This window comes from Petromyzon marinus, chromosome 72 (genome assembly GCF_048934315.1).
Source record: "Petromyzon marinus isolate PM22_M1 ecotype Great Lakes invasive population chromosome 72, UKy_Petmar_22M1.pri1.0, whole genome shotgun sequence".
In the NCBI taxonomy this organism is placed as follows: domain Eukaryota; kingdom Metazoa; phylum Chordata; class Hyperoartia; order Petromyzontiformes; family Petromyzontidae; genus Petromyzon; species Petromyzon marinus.
Genome location: NC_133738.1, coordinates 4,081,428 through 4,103,693, shown reverse-complemented (window position 1 = coordinate 4,103,693; position 22,266 = coordinate 4,081,428). Strand labels below are relative to the sequence as shown.

General features: G+C 52.1%; 1 protein-coding gene across 3 annotated transcripts in view; it reads right to left on the bottom strand.

Moving 5' to 3' along the window:
• The window catches only part of RNPS1 (RNA binding protein with serine rich domain 1), a 50,770-nt gene that overhangs the window by 9,986 nt on the left and 18,518 nt on the right, over positions 1 to 22,266 (bottom strand). For all 3 annotated transcript variants that reach the window (XR_012930560.1, XM_076055673.1, XM_076055674.1), the window contains exons 5-6: positions 20,790 to 20,943; positions 18,947 to 19,112 (exon numbers count right to left, since the gene is read on the bottom strand). Coding sequence is in view for 2 of the 3 variants with exons in the window: in XM_076055673.1 (XP_075911788.1) it covers positions 18,947 to 19,112; positions 20,790 to 20,943 (320 nt within the window). In the remaining variant the exon portion in view is untranslated. The remainder of the gene's footprint in view (positions 1 to 18,946; positions 19,113 to 20,789; positions 20,944 to 22,266) is intronic.

Below are 22,266 nucleotides of genomic sequence, written 5' to 3'. Positions count from 1 at the left end.
CACACTACACACTACATACACACACACGTCACACACACTACACACACTACACACACTACATACACACTACACACTATACACACACACGTCACACACACTACACACACATACACTACACACACACTATACACACACTACACACACACACTACACACACTACATACACACACACACTATATACACACACACGTCACACACACTACACACACACTACATACACACACTACATACACACACACTACACACACACACTACATACACACACACTACACACACACACTACATACACACACACTACACACACACGCACGTCACACACACTACACACACACTACACACACGCACGTCACACACACTACACACACACGTCACACTACACTACATACACACATACACACACACTACATACACTACACACACACACACACGTCACACGTCACACACACTACACACACTACATACACACACACGTCACACAATACTACACACACACCCTACATACACACACACGTCACACACTACACACACTACATACACACACACAACACACACACACTACACACACACTATACACACACACGTCACACACACTACACACACACTACACACACTACATACACACACACGTCACACAATACTACACACACACCCTACATACACACAACACACACACACTACACACACACTATACACACACACGTCACACACACTACACACACACTACACACACTACATACACACACACGTCACACACTACACACACTACATACACACACACAACACACACACACTACACACACACTATACACACACACGTCACACACACTACACACACACTACACACACTACACACACACGCACGTCACACACACTACACACACACTACACACACTACATACACACACACGTCACACAATACTACACACACACCCTACATACACACACACGTCACACACACTACACACACACTACATACACACACACGTCACACACTACACACACTACATACACACACACTATACACACACACTACACACACACGTCACACACACTACATACACACACACGTCACACACACTACACTACACACACTACATACACACACACACACACGTCACACACACTACACCACACACACTACACACACTACACACATACACACTACACACACACTACACACACACTACACACACACTACACACACACTACACTACACACACACACTACACACACACACTACACTACACACACACACTACACACACACACTACACTACACACACACACTACACACACACTACACACACTACACTACACACACACACCACACACACACTACACTACACACACACACACACGTCACACACACTACACACACACTACACACATACACACACACACTACACACACACTACACACTACATACACACACACTACATACACTACATACACACACACGTCACACACACGTCACACACACGTCACACACACGTCACACACACTACACACACACACTACATACACACTACACACACACACTACATACACACTACACACACACTACACACACACTATACACACACACGTCACACACACTACACTACATACACACACACGTCACACACTACATACACACACACTACATACACACACACTATACACACACACTACACACTACATACACACACACACGTCACACACACTACACACACTACACACACTACATACACACTACACACTATACACACACACGTCACACACACTACACACACATACACTACACACACACTATACACACACACTACACACACACACTACACACACTACATACACACACACACTATATACACACACACGTCACACACACTACACACACACACTACATACACACACACTACACACACACACTACATACACACACACTACACACACACGCACGTCACACACACTACACACACACGTCACACTACACTACATACACACATACACACACACTACATACACTACACACACACACGTCACACACACTACACACACACTACACACACTACATACACACACACGTCACACAATACTACACACACACCCTACATACACACACACGTCACACACACTACACACACACTACATACACACACACGTCACACACTACACACACTACATACACACACACAACACCCACACACTACACACACACTATACACACACACGTCACACACACTACACACACACTACACACACACGCACGTCACACACACTACACACACACGTCACACTACACTACATACACACATACACACACACTACATACACTACACACACACGTCACACACACTACACACACACTACACACACTACATACACACACACGTCACACAATACTACACACACACCCTACATACACACACACGTCACACACACTACACACACACTACATACACACACACGTCACACACACTACACACACACACTATACACACACACACTACACACTACATACACACACACTACACACACTACACACACATACACACATACAACAACAACAACCGCCATTCGCCACTAAGTGGCGGTGACGTCACCACGACGCTTGTGCCAGGCTATGTGCACCCTGAGGCCACGTGAAGTGTCGAACGCCCGCTGGCAGGAGGTCACGGGGCAGACCCAGCAGGTGCCACGGGTCGACTGACTGAGATGACTGGCTGATGCACCACCTGTGCCCCCTACTGTGCCAACCTGCTGTGCTTTAGCCACCCGGCGCTCCGCTCGCTGTTTTGAGCGTCGCTCCTCCGCCCTCCGTTGTTGTTGGAGGACGACTGCCTCCAACTGCCCAGTAGCATCCTTCACGAGCCTCCTCCACAGAGGCCGATCTTGACACCGCTGGTACCAGTCATCGGCAAGTCCACTCAGCTCCACGTCCTCCTGTACCACATCACTCCATCTCTTCTCTAGCCCGTGCCGCGCCCGCTTAGCCCCCTCAATCCGGCCAAACAAAAGCTGTTTCGGCATGCGGAGGCTGGGCATGCGGGCTACATGACCCAGCCATCGCAGCCTTGCCTGCCGGAGGAGCTCACCGATGGGACCCTGCCCAGATCTTTCAAGGATTTGTGAGCTCCTCACACTATCCAGTCTGGTTAAACCCAGGATGGATCGTAGGCAGGCCAGCCTAAATGTTTCTAACCGGCGAAGATGTTCCATTAGGGGGGTCCACGTTTCGCAAGCGTAGAGAAGGGAGGGAATGACCGTGGCCGAGAAGACCTGAAGCTTAGTGCGGAGCGACAGACCAGGTAGCTTCCACACAGCGTTACGCAACCGATGAAAAGATATTGCCGCTCGACTGATTCGGAGTGAGACCTCTGCTGTTAAACTGGAGCCAGTCATAAGCACACTGCCCAGGTATGGGAAACTCTCCACTCTCTCCACAACTGCCCCATCACCGATTGGGAGTTGTGGGGGTGGAGTGTCCGATGGTACAAAATACCCAGGCAGGTGCTTAGTTTTGGTGGGGCTGATGGTAAGGCCCCACCTCTTAGTGGCACGCTCCAGTCTCAGCAGCAGCGTCTCCAACTCCTCCTCTGACTGAGCAGCTATTACCAAATCATCAGCATACATAACGTGGTTGAGCAATAGGGAGCCATCCCTTGACCGCATCCGGGCATCGATTAGCCTCCCATTATATCTGTACCATATGGAGATTCCCCCGGTACAGCTATTGAAGGCTTCACGAACTACGTGGTCAAAATAGATGTTAAATAATGTGGGAGCCAGAGGACATCCCTGTCGCACCCCAAGGTGTACAGGGAATGGCTCTGACTCCCGGCCACGTAGTTTTACCCGGGCCCGCTCACCATCATGAAGGTCCTTAATGATCGTGAGCAGAGGGTCAGGTACTCCAAAAGCACGAAGAACGACCCAGAGCCCAGGCCTACTGATGGTATCATAGGCCTTGACCAGGTCAATAAAGCAGAGATGTAGGTCTTGTTGGAATTCCCTACACCTCTGCTGTAGCAGATGGACAGAAAATATGGCATCTGTGCAGGACCGCCCTTTCCTGAAACCGCATTGGGGCTCCGCAAGCCTCTCCTCAGCGTGCCTGGCAAGGCGATGCTGAATAATCCTTGCCAGGACCTTTCCCGGCACACTGAGGAGTGAGATGCCCCTGTAGTTGTTACAGTCTGTGCGGTCCCCCTTCTTAAAAAGGGGGACCACCAGGGCATCCTTCCAATCCTGCGGAACCCGTCCAGTGGTCCAGACTGTTGTTATGATGTCATATAGGGCAGTCTGTGCACAAACGCCACCCTCCCTCAGCATTTCGCTTGGGAGATCATCTCTGCCCGCTGCCTTTCCTGGTCTCAGACTCCGGATCGCCTTCAATACTTCCTCAGCAGATGGCACCTCAGCCAGCCACTCACAGGGGGTGACTTCATCCAATATTTGAGGCACCGCAGCCTCAGCAGGGTCATCCTCACTTTGTGCCACGATGTTTTCCTGGCTGAGGGATTTTCCCTCCCCCAAAACCTCACAGAAATGCTCAGCAAATCTGCGAACCTGTTCCTGGGGGTCGGAAATTGGATCACCGTTTTTTCCCCTAATGATAGTAATAGGTGTGGCGCTGCAGGTTACTTTTTTGATGGAGTTAAATAGAGATTTGTGATCACGGGCCACTGAGGCAGACTCCATCTCCTCAGCAACCCGCGACCACCACCCATCCTTGCAGCGCCTCACGGCTCTCCGAACCTCCGAGCGAAGGCTGCGGTAAGCCTCCTCATTCTCTGACGTGGGATTCTGTAGCCGATGACAGTGGGCCTGTCGCTTTTTCTCAACCATCCTGAACAACTCCTCTGTCATCCAGGGTGTCTGGGGAGGTCTGGACCGCGTACCCAAAGCAGCCATTGCAGCTGCATGAGTCACAGTCCTAAACCTCGCCCATTTACCCTCGACGTCAGGAGGAGTCGGGGACGATGCCAATCCCAGCCGCAAGCGATGATGAAATTCTCGCTTGCAACTTTCATCAGATAACTGAGACCAGGCCACTTTAGGTTGGAATGGGGTCCTGGGTGTACACCCACCACCGGAGTGGAAGAATGGCAGGCGCATCTTACAGATGACTAGTCGATGGTCAGAGGGCAGATCAGCTCCACGGTAGGTCCTGGTGTCAAGGACATGGGCTCGCATTCGCTGGTCCGTCACTATGTAGTCCAGCAGATGTTCTTGCTTGGACCCGGCATGCATCCATGATGTTGTGTGGATGCGCCGATGCCGGAACAGCGTGTTGGTAATTACAAGCCCATGGGCTGCACAAAAATCTAGCAGCCTCCTACCGTTGTTATTGAGCTGATCTGGCCCATGCCCTCCAATCACTCCAGACCAGGTGCCAGTATCATGACCAACTCGGGCATTGAAGTCACCCAACATGATGACTCTATCCCGAGGGGCCACTTTAGCCAGCACCTGTGACAGGAGGTCATAGAAGGCATCTGACTTATCGGCTTTGCCTGCATCCCTCCACGGATGTTCATCTTCGGTGGGGGCATAAGTAACCACGACCACCATTCCTCGCCACCGGTTGATGGGAAGGCGAGCCCAAAGTAGCCTGGGGCTTACAGCTTCCCACACCTCACCGCCACGCTCCCACGCCCCCTTCATTCTTTTGTTCAAAAGAAGACCCACACCCTGTTGTTTGGCAGACTGCTGCCCCGAGTAGAGGACTGTCCACCCCTACACACTACACACGTCACACACTACACACTACATACACACACACGTCACACACACTACACACACTACACACACACACACTACACACACTACATACACACACACTACACACACCACACACTACACACACACTACACACACACACTACACTACACACACTACATACACACACACTACACACACACTACACACACACTACATACACACACACACTACACACACTACACTACACACACTACACACATACACTACACTACACACACACTATACACACACACACTACACACTACATACACACACACTACACACACTACACACACATACACACATACAACAACAACAACCGCCATTCGCCACTAAGTGGCGGTGACGTCACCACGACGCTTGTGCCAGGCTATGTGCACCCTGAGGCCACGTGAAGTGTCGAACGCCCGCTGGCAGGAGGTCACGGGGCAGACCCAGCAGGTGCCACGGGTCGACTGACTGAGATGACTGGCTGATGCACCACCTGTGCCCCCTACTGTGCCAACCTGCTGTGCTTTAGCCACCCGGCGCTCCGCTCGCTGTTTTGAGCGTCGCTCCTCCGCCCTCCGTTGTTGTTGGAGGACGACTGCCTCCAACTGCCCAGTAGCATCCTTCACGAGCCTCCTCCACAGAGGCCGATCTTGACACCGCTGGTACCAGTCATCGGCAAGTCCACTCAGCTCCACGTCCTCCTGTACCACATCACTCCATCTCTTCTCTAGCCCGTGCCGCGCCCGCTTAGCCCCCTCAATCCGGCCAAACAAAAGCTGTTTCGGCATGCGGAGGCTGGGCATGCGGGCTACATGACCCAGCCATCGCAGCCTTGCCTGCCGGAGGAGCTCACCGATGGGACCCTGCCCAGATCTTTCAAGGATTTGTGAGCTCCTCACACTATCCAGTCTGGTTAAACCCAGGATGGATCGTAGGCAGGCCAGCCTAAATGTTTCTAACCGGCGAAGATGTTCCATTAGGGGGGTCCACGTTTCGCAAGCGTAGAGAAGGGAGGGAATGACCGTGGCCGAGAAGACCTGAAGCTTAGTGCGGAGCGACAGACCAGGTAGCTTCCACACAGCGTTACGCAACCGATGAAAAGATATTGCCGCTCGACTGATTCGGAGTGAGACCTCTGCTGTTAAACTGGAGCCAGTCATAAGCACACTGCCCAGGTATGGGAAACTCTCCACTCTCTCCACAACTGCCCCATCACCGATTGGGAGTTGTGGGGGTGGAGTGTCCGATGGTACAAAATACCCAGGCAGGTGCTTAGTTTTGGTGGGGCTGATGGTAAGGCCCCACCTCTTAGTGGCACGCTCCAGTCTCAGCAGCAGCGTCTCCAACTCCTCCTCTGACTGAGCAGCTATTACCAAATCATCAGCATACATAACGTGGTTGAGCAATAGGGAGCCATCCCTTGACCGCATCCGGGCATCGATTAGCCTCCCATTATATCTGTACCATATGGAGATTCCCCCGGTACAGCTATTGAAGGCTTCACGAACTACGTGGTCAAAATAGATGTTAAATAATGTGGGAGCCAGAGGACATCCCTGTCGCACCCCAAGGTGTACAGGGAATGGCTCTGACTCCCGGCCACGTAGTTTTACCCGGGCCCGCTCACCATCATGAAGGTCCTTAATGATCGTGAGCAGAGGGTCAGGTACTCCAAAAGCACGAAGAACGACCCAGAGCCCAGGCCTACTGATGGTATCATAGGCCTTGACCAGGTCAATAAAGCAGAGATGTAGGTCTTGTTGGAATTCCCTACACCTCTGCTGTAGCAGATGGACAGAAAATATGGCATCTGTGCAGGACCGCCCTTTCCTGAAACCGCATTGGGGCTCCGCAAGCCTCTCCTCAGCGTGCCTGGCAAGGCGATGCTGAATAATCCTTGCCAGGACCTTTCCCGGCACACTGAGGAGTGAGATGCCCCTGTAGTTGTTACAGTCTGTGCGGTCCCCCTTCTTAAAAAGGGGGACCACCAGGGCATCCTTCCAATCCTGCGGAACCCGTCCAGTGGTCCAGACTGTTGTTATGATGTCATATAGGGCAGTCTGTGCACAAACGCCACCCTCCCTCAGCATTTCGCTTGGGAGATCATCTCTGCCCGCTGCCTTTCCTGGTCTCAGACTCCGGATCGCCTTCAATACTTCCTCAGCAGATGGCACCTCAGCCAGCCACTCACAGGGGGTGACTTCATCCAATATTTGAGGCACCGCAGCCTCAGCAGGGTCATCCTCACTTTGTGCCACGATGTTTTCCTGGCTGAGGGATTTTCCCTCCCCCAAAACCTCACAGAAATGCTCAGCAAATCTGCGAACCTGTTCCTGGGGGTCGGAAATTGGATCACCGTTTTTTCCCCTAATGATAGTAATAGGTGTGGCGCTGCAGGTTACTTTTTTGATGGAGTTAAATAGAGATTTGTGATCACGGGCCACTGAGGCAGACTCCATCTCCTCAGCAACCCGCGACCACCACCCATCCTTGCAGCGCCTCACGGCTCTCCGAACCTCCGAGCGAAGGCTGCGGTAAGCCTCCTCATTCTCTGACGTGGGATTCTGTAGCCGATGACAGTGGGCCTGTCGCTTTTTCTCAACCATCCTGAACAACTCCTCTGTCATCCAGGGTGTCTGGGGAGGTCTGGACCGCGTACCCAAAGCAGCCATTGCAGCTGCATGAGTCACAGTCCTAAACCTCGCCCATTTACCCTCGACGTCAGGAGGAGTCGGGGACGATGCCAATCCCAGCCGCAAGCGATGATGAAATTCTCGCTTGCAACTTTCATCAGATAACTGAGACCAGGCCACTTTAGGTTGGAATGGGGTCCTGGGTGTACACCCACCACCGGAGTGGAAGAATGGCAGGCGCATCTTACAGATGACTAGTCGATGGTCAGAGGGCAGATCAGCTCCACGGTAGGTCCTGGTGTCAAGGACATGGGCTCGCATTCGCTGGTCCGTCACTATGTAGTCCAGCAGATGTTCTTGCTTGGACCCGGCATGCATCCATGATGTTGTGTGGATGCGCCGATGCCGGAACAGCGTGTTGGTAATTACAAGCCCATGGGCTGCACAAAAATCTAGCAGCCTCCTACCGTTGTTATTGAGCTGATCTGGCCCATGCCCTCCAATCACTCCAGACCAGGTGCCAGTATCATGACCAACTCGGGCATTGAAGTCACCCAACATGATGACTCTATCCCGAGGGGCCACTTTAGCCAGCACCTGTGACAGGAGGTCATAGAAGGCATCTGACTTATCGGCTTTGCCTGCATCCCTCCACGGATGTTCATCTTCGGTGGGGGCATAAGTAACCACGACCACCATTCCTCGCCACCGGTTGATGGGAAGGCGAGCCCAAAGTAGCCTGGGGCTTACAGCTTCCCACACCTCACCGCCACGCTCCCACGCCCCCTTCATTCTTTTGTTCAAAAGAAGACCCACACCCTGTTGTTTGGCAGACTGCTGCCCCGAGTAGAGGACTGTCCACCCCTACACACTACACACGTCACACACTACACACTACATACACACACACGTCACACACACTACACACACTACACACACACACACTACACACACTACATACACACACACTACACACACCACACACTACACACACACTACACACACACACTACACTACACACACTACATACACACACACTACACACACACTACACACACACTACATACACACACACACTACACACACTACACTACACACACTACACACATACACTACACTACACACACACACACTATACACACACACACTACACACTACATACACACACACTACACACACTACACACACATACACACATACAACAACAACAACCGCCATTCGCCACTAAGTGGCGGTGACGTCACCACGACGCTTGTGCCAGGCTATGTGCACCCTGAGGCCACGTGAAGTGTCGAACGCCCGCTGGCAGGAGGTCACGGGGCAGACCCAGCAGGTGCCACGGGTCGACTGACTGAGATGACTGGCTGATGCACCACCTGTGCCCCCTACTGTGCCAACCTGCTGTGCTTTAGCCACCCGGCGCTCCGCTCGCTGTTTTGAGCGTCGCTCCTCCGCCCTCCGTTGTTGTTGGAGGACGACTGCCTCCAACTGCCCAGTAGCATCCTTCACGAGCCTCCTCCACAGAGGCCGATCTTGACACCGCTGGTACCAGTCATCGGCAAGTCCACTCAGCTCCACGTCCTCCTGTACCACATCACTCCATCTCTTCTCTAGCCCGTGCCGCGCCCGCTTAGCCCCCTCAATCCGGCCAAACAAAAGCTGTTTCGGCATGCGGAGGCTGGGCATGCGGGCTACATGACCCAGCCATCGCAGCCTTGCCTGCCGGAGGAGCTCACCGATGGGACCCTGCCCAGATCTTTCAAGGATTTGTGAGCTCCTCACACTATCCAGTCTGGTTAAACCCAGGATGGATCGTAGGCAGGCCAGCCTAAATGTTTCTAACCGGCGAAGATGTTCCATTAGGGGGGTCCACGTTTCGCAAGCGTAGAGAAGGGAGGGAATGACCGTGGCCGAGAAGACCTGAAGCTTAGTGCGGAGCGACAGACCAGGTAGCTTCCACACAGCGTTACGCAACCGATGAAAAGATATTGCCGCTCGACTGATTCGGAGTGAGACCTCTGCTGTTAAACTGGAGCCAGTCATAAGCACACTGCCCAGGTATGGGAAACTCTCCACTCTCTCCACAACTGCCCCATCACCGATTGGGAGTTGTGGGGGTGGAGTGTCCGATGGTACAAAATACCCAGGCAGGTGCTTAGTTTTGGTGGGGCTGATGGTAAGGCCCCACCTCTTAGTGGCACGCTCCAGTCTCAGCAGCAGCGTCTCCAACTCCTCCTCTGACTGAGCAGCTATTACCAAATCATCAGCATACATAACGTGGTTGAGCAATAGGGAGCCATCCCTTGACCGCATCCGGGCATCGATTAGCCTCCCATTATATCTGTACCATATGGAGATTCCCCCGGTACAGCTATTGAAGGCTTCACGAACTACGTGGTCAAAATAGATGTTAAATAATGTGGGAGCCAGAGGACATCCCTGTCGCACCCCAAGGTGTACAGGGAATGGCTCTGACTCCCGGCCACGTAGTTTTACCCGGGCCCGCTCACCATCATGAAGGTCCTTAATGATCGTGAGCAGAGGGTCAGGTACTCCAAAAGCACGAAGAACGACCCAGAGCCCAGGCCTACTGATGGTATCATAGGCCTTGACCAGGTCAATAAAGCAGAGATGTAGGTCTTGTTGGAATTCCCTACACCTCTGCTGTAGCAGATGGACAGAAAATATGGCATCTGTGCAGGACCGCCCTTTCCTGAAACCGCATTGGGGCTCCGCAAGCCTCTCCTCAGCGTGCCTGGCAAGGCGATGCTGAATAATCCTTGCCAGGACCTTTCCCGGCACACTGAGGAGTGAGATGCCCCTGTAGTTGTTACAGTCTGTGCGGTCCCCCTTCTTAAAAAGGGGGACCACCAGGGCATCCTTCCAATCCTGCGGAACCCGTCCAGTGGTCCAGACTGTTGTTATGATGTCATATAGGGCAGTCTGTGCACAAACGCCACCCTCCCTCAGCATTTCGCTTGGGAGATCATCTCTGCCCGCTGCCTTTCCTGGTCTCAGACTCCGGATCGCCTTCAATACTTCCTCAGCAGATGGCACCTCAGCCAGCCACTCACAGGGGGTGACTTCATCCAATATTTGAGGCACCGCAGCCTCAGCAGGGTCATCCTCACTTTGTGCCACGATGTTTTCCTGGCTGAGGGATTTTCCCTCCCCCAAAACCTCACAGAAATGCTCAGCAAATCTGCGAACCTGTTCCTGGGGGTCGGAAATTGGATCACCGTTTTTTCCCCTAATGATAGTAATAGGTGTGGCGCTGCAGGTTACTTTTTTGATGGAGTTAAATAGAGATTTGTGATCACGGGCCACTGAGGCAGACTCCATCTCCTCAGCAACCCGCGACCACCACCCATCCTTGCAGCGCCTCACGGCTCTCCGAACCTCCGAGCGAAGGCTGCGGTAAGCCTCCTCATTCTCTGACGTGGGATTCTGTAGCCGATGACAGTGGGCCTGTCGCTTTTTCTCAACCATCCTGAACAACTCCTCTGTCATCCAGGGTGTCTGGGGAGGTCTGGACCGCGTACCCAAAGCAGCCATTGCAGCTGCATGAGTCACAGTCCTAAACCTCGCCCATTTACCCTCGACGTCAGGAGGAGTCGGGGACGATGCCAATCCCAGCCGCAAGCGATGATGAAATTCTCGCTTGCAACTTTCATCAGATAACTGAGACCAGGCCACTTTAGGTTGGAATGGGGTCCTGGGTGTACACCCACCACCGGAGTGGAAGAATGGCAGGCGCATCTTACAGATGACTAGTCGATGGTCAGAGGGCAGATCAGCTCCACGGTAGGTCCTGGTGTCAAGGACATGGGCTCGCATTCGCTGGTCCGTCACTATGTAGTCCAGCAGATGTTCTTGCTTGGACCCGGCATGCATCCATGATGTTGTGTGGATGCGCCGATGCCGGAACAGCGTGTTGGTAATTACAAGCCCATGGGCTGCACAAAAATCTAGCAGCCTCCTACCGTTGTTATTGAGCTGATCTGGCCCATGCCCTCCAATCACTCCAGACCAGGTGCCAGTATCATGACCAACTCGGGCATTGAAGTCACCCAACATGATGACTCTATCCCGAGGGGCCACTTTAGCCAGCACCTGTGACAGGAGGTCATAGAAGGCATCTGACTTATCGGCTTTGCCTGCATCCCTCCACGGATGTTCATCTTCGGTGGGGGCATAAGTAACCACGACCACCATTCCTCGCCACCGGTTGATGGGAAGGCGAGCCCAAAGTAGCCTGGGGCTTACAGCTTCCCACACCTCACCGCCACGCTCCCACGCCCCCTTCATTCTTTTGTTCAAAAGAAGACCCACACCCTGTTGTTTGGCAGACTGCTGCCCCGAGTAGAGGACTGTCCACCCCTACACACTACACACGTCACACACTACACACTACATACACACACACGTCACACACACTACACACACTACACACACACACACTACACACACTACATACACACACACTACACACACCACACACTACACACACACTACACACACACTACACACACACACTACACTACACACACTACATACACACACACTACACACACACTACACACACACTACATACACACACACACTACACACACTACACTACACACACTACACACATACACTACACACACACTACACACACACACGTCACACACACTACACACACACACACAGACACACTACACACACACTACATACACACACACACGTCACACACACTACACACACACACTACACACACACACTACACACACACATACACTACACTACACACACATACACACATACACACACACGTCACACACACTACACACACTACACACACACTACACTACACACACACGTCACACACACACACACTACACACACACACACTACACACACTACACACACACACTACACACACACACTACACACACACACTACACACACATACACTACACTACACACACATACACACACGTCACACACACTACACACACTACACACACACTACACTACACACACACGTCACACACACACACACTACACACACTACACACACACACACTACACACACTACACACACACACACGTCACACACTACACACACACACTACTACACACACACACACTACATACACACACGTCACACACACTACACACACACGTCACACACTACATACACACACACACTACACACATACACACACACGTCACACACGTCACACACACTACACACACTACACACACTACACACACACTACACACACACTACACACACCCTACACACACACACTACACACACACACACACGTCACACACACTACACACACACACACGTCACACACACTACACACACACACACTACACACATACACACACTACACACACACACACTACATACACACACACTACACACACACACTACACACACACACACACGTCACACTACACACACACACACACGTCACACACACTATACACACACACTACACTACATTACACACACTATACACACACACGTCACACACACTACACACACACACACACGTCACACTACACACACACACACGTCACACACACTATACACACACACTACACTACACACACTATACACACACACGTCACACACACTACACACACACACACACTACACACACTACACACACACACACTACACACTACATACACACACACTACACACACACTACACACTACATACACACACACACTACACACATACACACTACACACACACTACACACACACTACACTACACACACACACTACACACACACACTACACACACTACACTACACACACACACTATATACACACACACTACATACACACACACTACACACACACTACACACACACACTACACACACTACACACACTACACACACACACTACACACACACACACTACACACACACTACACACACTACACTACACACACACACTACACTACACACACACACACGTCACACACACTACACACACACTACACACACACTACACACATACACACACACACTACACACACACTACACACACTACATACACTACATACACACACACGTCACACACACGTCACACACACTACACACACTACACACACACACTACATACACACTACACACACACTATACACACACACGTCACACACACTACATACACACACTACACACACACTACACACACACTACATACACACACACTATACACACACACAACACACTACATACACACACACGTCACACACACTACACACACTACACACACTACATACACACTACACACTATACACACACACGTCACACACACTACACACACATACACTACACACACACTATACACACACTACACACACACACTATACACACACACTACACACACACACTACACACTACATACACACACACTACACACACACACTACATACACTACACACACACACACGTCACACACACTACACACACTACACACACACACTACATACACTACACACACACACACACGTCACACACACTACACACACACTACACACACTACATACACACACACGTCACACACTACACACACTACATACACACACACTACACACACACACAACACACTACACACACACTATACACACACACGTCACACACACTACACACACTACACACATACACACACGTCACACTACACTACACACACACTACATACACACTACACACATACACACACACGTCACACACACTACACACACACACTATACACACACACTACACACACACACTACACACTACATACACATGCACTACACACACTACACACACATACACACATACAACAACAACAACAACCGCCATTCGCCACTAAGTGGCGGTGACGTCACGACGCTTGTGCCAGGCTATGTGCACCCTGAGGCCACGTGAAGTGTCGAACGCCCGCTGGCAGGAGGTCACGGGGCAGACCCAGGTGCCACGGGTCGACTGACTGAGATGACTGGCTGATGCACCACCTGTGCCCCCTACTGTGCCAACCTGCTGTGCTTTAGCCACCCGGCACTCCGCTCGCTGTTTTGAGCGTCGCTCCTCCGCCCTCCGTTGTTGTTGGAGGACGACTGCCTCCAACTGCCCAGTAGCATCCTTCACGAGCCTCCTCCACAGAGGCCGATCTTGACACCGCTGGTACCAGTCATCGGCAAGTCCACTCAGCTCCACGTCCTCCTGTACCACATCACTCCATCTCTTCTCTAGCCCGTGCCGCGCCCGCTTAGCCCCCTCAATCCGGCCAAACAAAAGCTGTTTCGGCATGCGGTGGCTGGGCATGCGGGCTACATGACCCAGCCATCGCAGCCTTGCCTGCCGGAGGAGCTCACCGATGGGACCCTGCCCAGATCTTTCAAGGATTTGTGAGCTCCTCACACAATCCAGTCTGGTTAAACCCAGGATGGATCGCAGGCAGGCCAGCCTAAATGTTTCTAACCGGCGAAGATGTTCCATTAGGGGGGTCCACGTTTCGCAAGCGTAGAGAAGGGAGGGAATGACCGTGGCCGAGAAGACCTGAAGCTTAGTGCGGAGCGACAGACCAGGTAGCTTCCACACAGCGTTACGCAACCGATGAAAAGATATTGCCGCTCGACTGATTCGGAGTGAGACCTCTGCTGTTAAACTGGAGCCAGTCATAAGCACACTGCCCAGGTATGGGAAACTCTCCACTCTCTCCACAACTGCCCCATCACCGATTGGGAGTTGTGGGGGTGGAGTGTCCGATGGTACAAAATACCCAGGCAGGTGCTTAGTTTTGGTGGGGCTGATGGTAAGGCCCCACCTCTTAGTGGCACGCTCCAGTCTCAGCAGCAGCGTCTCCAACTCCTCCTCTGACTGAGCAAATATTACCAAATCATCAGCATACATAACGTGGTTGAGCAATAGGGAGCCATCCCTTGACCGCACCCGGGCATCGATTAGCCTCCCATTATATCTGTACCATATGGAGATTCCCCCGGTACAGCTATTGAAGGCTTCACGAACTACGTGGTCAAAATAGATGTTAAATAATGTGGGAGCCAGAGGACATCCCTGTCGCACCCCAAGGTGTACAGGGAATGGCTCTGACTCCCGGCCACGTAGTTTTACCCGGGCCCGCTCACCATCATGAAGGTCCTTAATGATCGTGAGCAGAGGGTCAGGTACTCCAAAAGCACGAAGAACGACCCAGAGCCCAGGCCTACTGATGGTATCATAGGCCTTGACCAGGTCAATAAAGCAGAGATGTAGGTCTTGTTGGAATTCCCTACACCTCTGCTGTAGCAGACGGACAGAAAATATGGCATCTGTGCAGGACCGCCCTTTCCTGAAACCGCATTGGGGCTCCGCAAGCCTCTCCTCAGCGTGCCTGGCAAGGCGATGCTGAATAATCCTTGCCAGGACCTTTCCCGGCACACTGAGGAGTGAGATGCCCCTGTAGTTGTTACAGTCTGTGCGGTCCCCCTTCTTAAAAAGGGGGACCACCAGGGCATCCTTCCAATCCTGCGGAACCCGTCCAGTGGTCCAGACTGTTGTTATGATGTCATATAGGGCAGTCTGTGCACAAACGCCACCCTCCCTCTGCATTTCGCTTGGGAGATCATCTCTGCCCGCTGCCTTTCCTGGTCTCAGACTCCGGATCGCCTTCAATACTTCCTCAGCAGATGGCACCTCAGCCAGCCACTCACAGGGGGTGACTTCATCCAATATTTGAGGCACCGCAGCCTCAGCAGGGTCATCCTCACTTTGTGCCACGATGTTTTCCTGGCTGAGGGATTTTCCCTCCCCCAGGACCTCACAGAAATGCTCAGCAAATCTGCGAACCTGTTCCTGGGGGTCGGAAATTGGATCACCGTTTTTTCCCCTAATGATAGTAATAGGTGTGGCGCTGCAGGTTACTTTTTTGATGGAGTTAAATAGAGATTTGTGATCACGGGCCACTGAGGCAGACTCCATCTCCTCAGCAACCCGCGACCACCACCCATCCTTGCAGCACCTCACGGCTCTCCGAACCTCCGAGCGAAGGCTGCGGTAAGCCTCCTCATTCTCTGACGTGGGATTCTGTAGCCGATGACAGTGGGCCTGTCGCTTTTTCTCAACCATCCTGAACAACTCCTCTGTCATCCAGGGTGTCTGGGGAGGTCTGGACCGCGTACCCAAAGCAGCCATTGCAGCTGCATGAGTCACAGTCCTAAACCTCGCCCATTTACCCTCGACGTCAGGAGGAGTCGGGGACGATGCCAATCCCAGCCGCAAGCGATGATGAAATTCTCGCTTGCAACTTTCATCAGATAACTGAGACCAGGCCACTTTAGGTTGGAATGGGGTCCTGGGTGTACACCCACCACCGGAGTGGAAGAATGGCAGGCGCATCTTACAGATGACTAGTCGATGGTCAGAGGGCAGATCAGCTCCACGGTAGGTCCTGGTGTCAAGGACATGGGCTCGCATTCGCTGGTCCGTCACTATGTAGTCCAGCAGATGTTCTTGCTTGGACCCGGCATGCATCCATGATGTTGTGTGGATGCGCCGATGCCGGAACAGCGTGTTGGTAATTACAAGCCCATGGGCTGCACAAAAATCTAGCAGCCTCCTACCGTTGTTATTGAGCTGATCTGGCCCATGCTCTCCAATCACTCCAGACCAGGTGCCAGTATCATGACCAACTCGGGCATTGAAGTCACCCAACATGATGACTCTATCCCGAGGGGCCACTTTAGCCAGCACCTGTGACAGGTCATAGAAGGCATCTGACTCATCGGCTTTGCCTGCATCCCTCCACGGATGTTCATCTTCGGTGGGGGCATAAGTAACCACGACCACCATTCCTCGCCTCCGGTTGATGGGAAGGCGAGCCCAAAGTAGCCTGGGGCTTACAGCTTTCCACACCTCACCGCCACGCTCCCACGCCCCCTTCATTCTTTTGTTCAAAAGAAGACCCACACCCTGTTGTTTGGCAGTCTGCTGCCCCGAGTAGAGGACTGTCCACCCCTCATGGTGGCAGGAGCCAGAGCCGGTCCACCGGACCTCCTGAATGCCGCATAGATCCAGGCGGTACCGGTCCAGCTCCCGACAGAGGAGTGGCAGCCTCTCCTCTGCAGTGAGCGTTCGAACATTCCACGTGGCCACCCGTAGTGGCTTTTCGTTGTTTCTGGAGTAGCCCCGAGGGTAGATATTCAATCTCCTGGCTCCGCCAATTGGGGTTTGGCCAGGAGACGTCATAGACGCCTGGCCCCCCGGGGCCTCCGGCACAACACACACACGTCACACACACACACACTACACACACTACATACACACTACACACACACTACACACACACGTCATACACACTACACACTATACACACACACTACACTACACACACTACATACACACTACATACACACACACGTCACACACACTACACACACACTACACTACACACACACACTACACTACACACACACACGTCACACACACTATACACACACACTACACACACACTACATATACACACACACTACACACACACTACACACACACACACACACGTCACACACACTACACACACACGTCACCTGCGTCGAGGCCTGGCTGCCGGCGGCGAGCGTCTCCACGCGAGGGGGGGCAGCATGGGGGGGGGGCGACGCGGCGGAGGAGGGGGGGGGCTGGGACGCCGGGGGGGGGGCCGTGGGCGGGGGGCCAGCACGGCCGTGGCCGTCACCTCCTGACCATCGATCTGACCTGGGGGGGGGGGAGGGGCCAGAGAGAGGGGGGGAGGGGCCAGAGAGAGGGGAGGAGGGGCCAGAGGGGAGGAGGGGCCAGAGGGGAGGAGGGGCCAGAGGGGAGGAGGGGCCAGAGGGGAGGAGGGGCCAGAGGGGAGGAGGGGCCAGAGAGGGGGGAGGAGGGGACAGAGGAGGGGCCAGAGAGAGGGGAGGGGCCAGAGGGGAGGAGGGGCCAAAGAGAGGGGAGGAGGGGACAGAGAGAGGGGAGGAGGGGCCAGAGAGAGGGGAGGAGGGGCCAGAGAGAGGGGAGGAGGGGACAGAGAGAGGGGAGGAGGGGCCAGAGAGAGGGGAGGGGCCAGAGGGGAGGAGGGGCCAGAGAGAGGGGAGGAGGGGCCAGAGAGGGGGGAGGAGGGGACAGAGGAGGGGCCAGAGAGAGGGGAGGGGCCAGAGGGGAGGAGGGGCCAGAGAGAGGGGAGGAGGGGCCAGAGAGAGGGGAGGAGGGGCCAGAGAGAGGGGAGGGGCCAGAGGGGAGGAGGGGCCAGAGAGAGGGGGGGAGGGGACAGAGAGAGGGGAGGAGGGGCCAGAGAGGATATGAGTGTATCTATCTCTCTGTGCATATCTGTCCCGTGACCTCCTGCACCTAGCCTGGCACAGTACGGATGGTTACAGCTGGTGGTGGTGCATCTACTGGTCATCTCAGCCAACCCATGGCACCTGCTGGGTCTGTCCCGAGACCTCCTGCACCTAGCCTGGCACAGTACGGATGGTTACAGCTGGTGGTTTGCATTTTGACTGCTTGTGTTGTGGTTATTGCAAACACGATGCCTTGAATAAAGGTTGTCAGTTTTTGTGCCAGTTAAAAAGGGTAAAACCTATTCCTATATCTTGTTACTGGCAAAGGAGGTCTCATAATGTAAGTGCTCACCCCGAGCCCTCAATACTCTGATGGTGCGCTGTTTTTGAGTTGTACGCCTTTTGGCGTCTTCTGGTCCCAACACCAGTGGAGACTAAAGGGCTCTAAGAAAAGCCGTCTCTGGTGTGGACCAATCAAATTCAAGGACAGTGCCAATAATATCATTATTATCGGAGTTGTCTCTTTTTGTTTGCATTTTGACTGCTTGTGTTGTGGTCATTGCAGACACGATGCCTTGAATAAAGGTTGTCAGTTTTTTGTGCCAGTTAAAAGGTTAAAACCTATTCCTATATCTTGTTACTGGCAAAGGAGGTCTCTTGCTGTGGTTTTCACACCTGACGATGATTGCTTTGTGTTTCAGTAGAAACATCGTGAGAATTTTATTGTTTTATATTTTTATTATTTTATCGTTTTATATTTTTATTATTTTATTGTTTTATATATTTTTTTATTTTATTGTTTCCCTATCTACGTGGTGACTTTACCGAAAGAACCAAGAATAATAATTTTATTGTTTTATATTTTTATTATTTTATTGTTTTATATTTTTATTATTTTATTGTTTTATATTTTTATTATTTTATTGTTTTATATTTTTTATTATTTTATATTTTTATTGTTTTATATTTTTATTATTTTATATTTTTATTATTTTATATTTTTATTGTTTTATATTTTTATTATTTTATTGTTTTATATGTTTATTGTTTTATATTTTTATTATTTTATTGTTTATTTTACATCTACGTGTGTGTGTGTGTGAATGCCTCCGTCTCTCCGTACCTCCGTCCATATGGCGGATGGCTTTCTCAGCCTCCAGCGCCTCACCAAACTCCACGTAGGCGTAGCCCTTGCCCAGGTGCGGGTGGAGGCGGTCTGACGGCATCTCCACCATCTTCACCTTGCCGTAGGCAGAGAAGATCTCCACCATGTGATCCTGGCCAACACCATCATCAACAGCACCATCAGTATCATCATCACCATCTCCACCATCTTCACCTTGCCGTAGGCAGAGAAGATCTCCACCATGTGATCCTGGCCAACAGCATCATCATCGTCATCAACACCATCAGTATCATCATGAACATCAGTATCACCATCTCCACCATCTTCACCTTGCCGTAGGCAGAGAAGATCTCCACCATGTGATCCTGGCCAACACCACCATCGTCATCAACACCACCATCGTCATCGTCATGAACATCAGTATCATCATCAACATCTCCACCATCTTCACCTTGCCATAGGCAGAGAAGATCTCCACCATGTGATCCTGGCCAACAGCATCATCATCGTCATCACCGTCATCAACAGCATCGTCATCAACAGCATCGTCATCAACAGCATCGTCATCAACACCGTCGTCATCAACACCATCATCATCAACACCATCATCATCAACACCATCATCATCAACACCATCATCATCAACACCATCATCATCAACAGCACCATCATCATCAACACCATCATCATCATCAACACCATCATCATCAACACCATCGTCATCAACACCATCATCATCATCAACACCGTCATCATCATCATCAACAGAATCATCATCAACAGCATCATCATCAACAGCACCATCAGTATCATCATCATGAACATCAGTATCATCATCACCATCTCCACTATCTTCACCTTATCAGAGAAGATCTCCACTATGTCTTCCTGGACATCAACATCATCAATATCATCATCAGCAGCATCATCATCTCTCTCCACGTGTCAAACTCCCCTTGTCCCCGTGTCTCTCTTCCCATCCATGTCTCCCCTTATCTCTCTCCCCGTGTCTCTCTCTCTCCCCGTGTCTCTCTCTGTCCCCGTGTCTCTCTCTGTCCCCGTGTCTCTCTCTGTCCCCGTGTCTCTCTCTCTGTCCCCGTGTCTCTCTCTGTCCCCGTGTCTCTCTCTGTCCCCGTGTCTCTCTCTGTCCCCGTGTCTCTCTCTGTCCCCGTGTCTCTCTCTGTCCCCGTGTCTCTCTCTGTCCCCGTGTCTCTCTCTCTCTCTGTCCCCGTATCTCTCTCTGTCCCCGTGTCTCTCTCTGTCCCCGTGTCTCTCTCTCTCTCTGTCCCCGTATCTCTCTCCGTCCCCGTGTCTCTCTCCGTCCCCGTGTCTCTCTCCGTCCCCGTGTCTCTCTCTGTCCCCGTGTCTCTCTCTGTCTCTCTCCGTCCCCGTGTCTCTCTCTGTCCCCGTGTCTCTCTCTGTCTCTCTCTGTCCCCATGTCTCTCTCTCTGTCCCCGTGTCTCTCTCTGTCCCC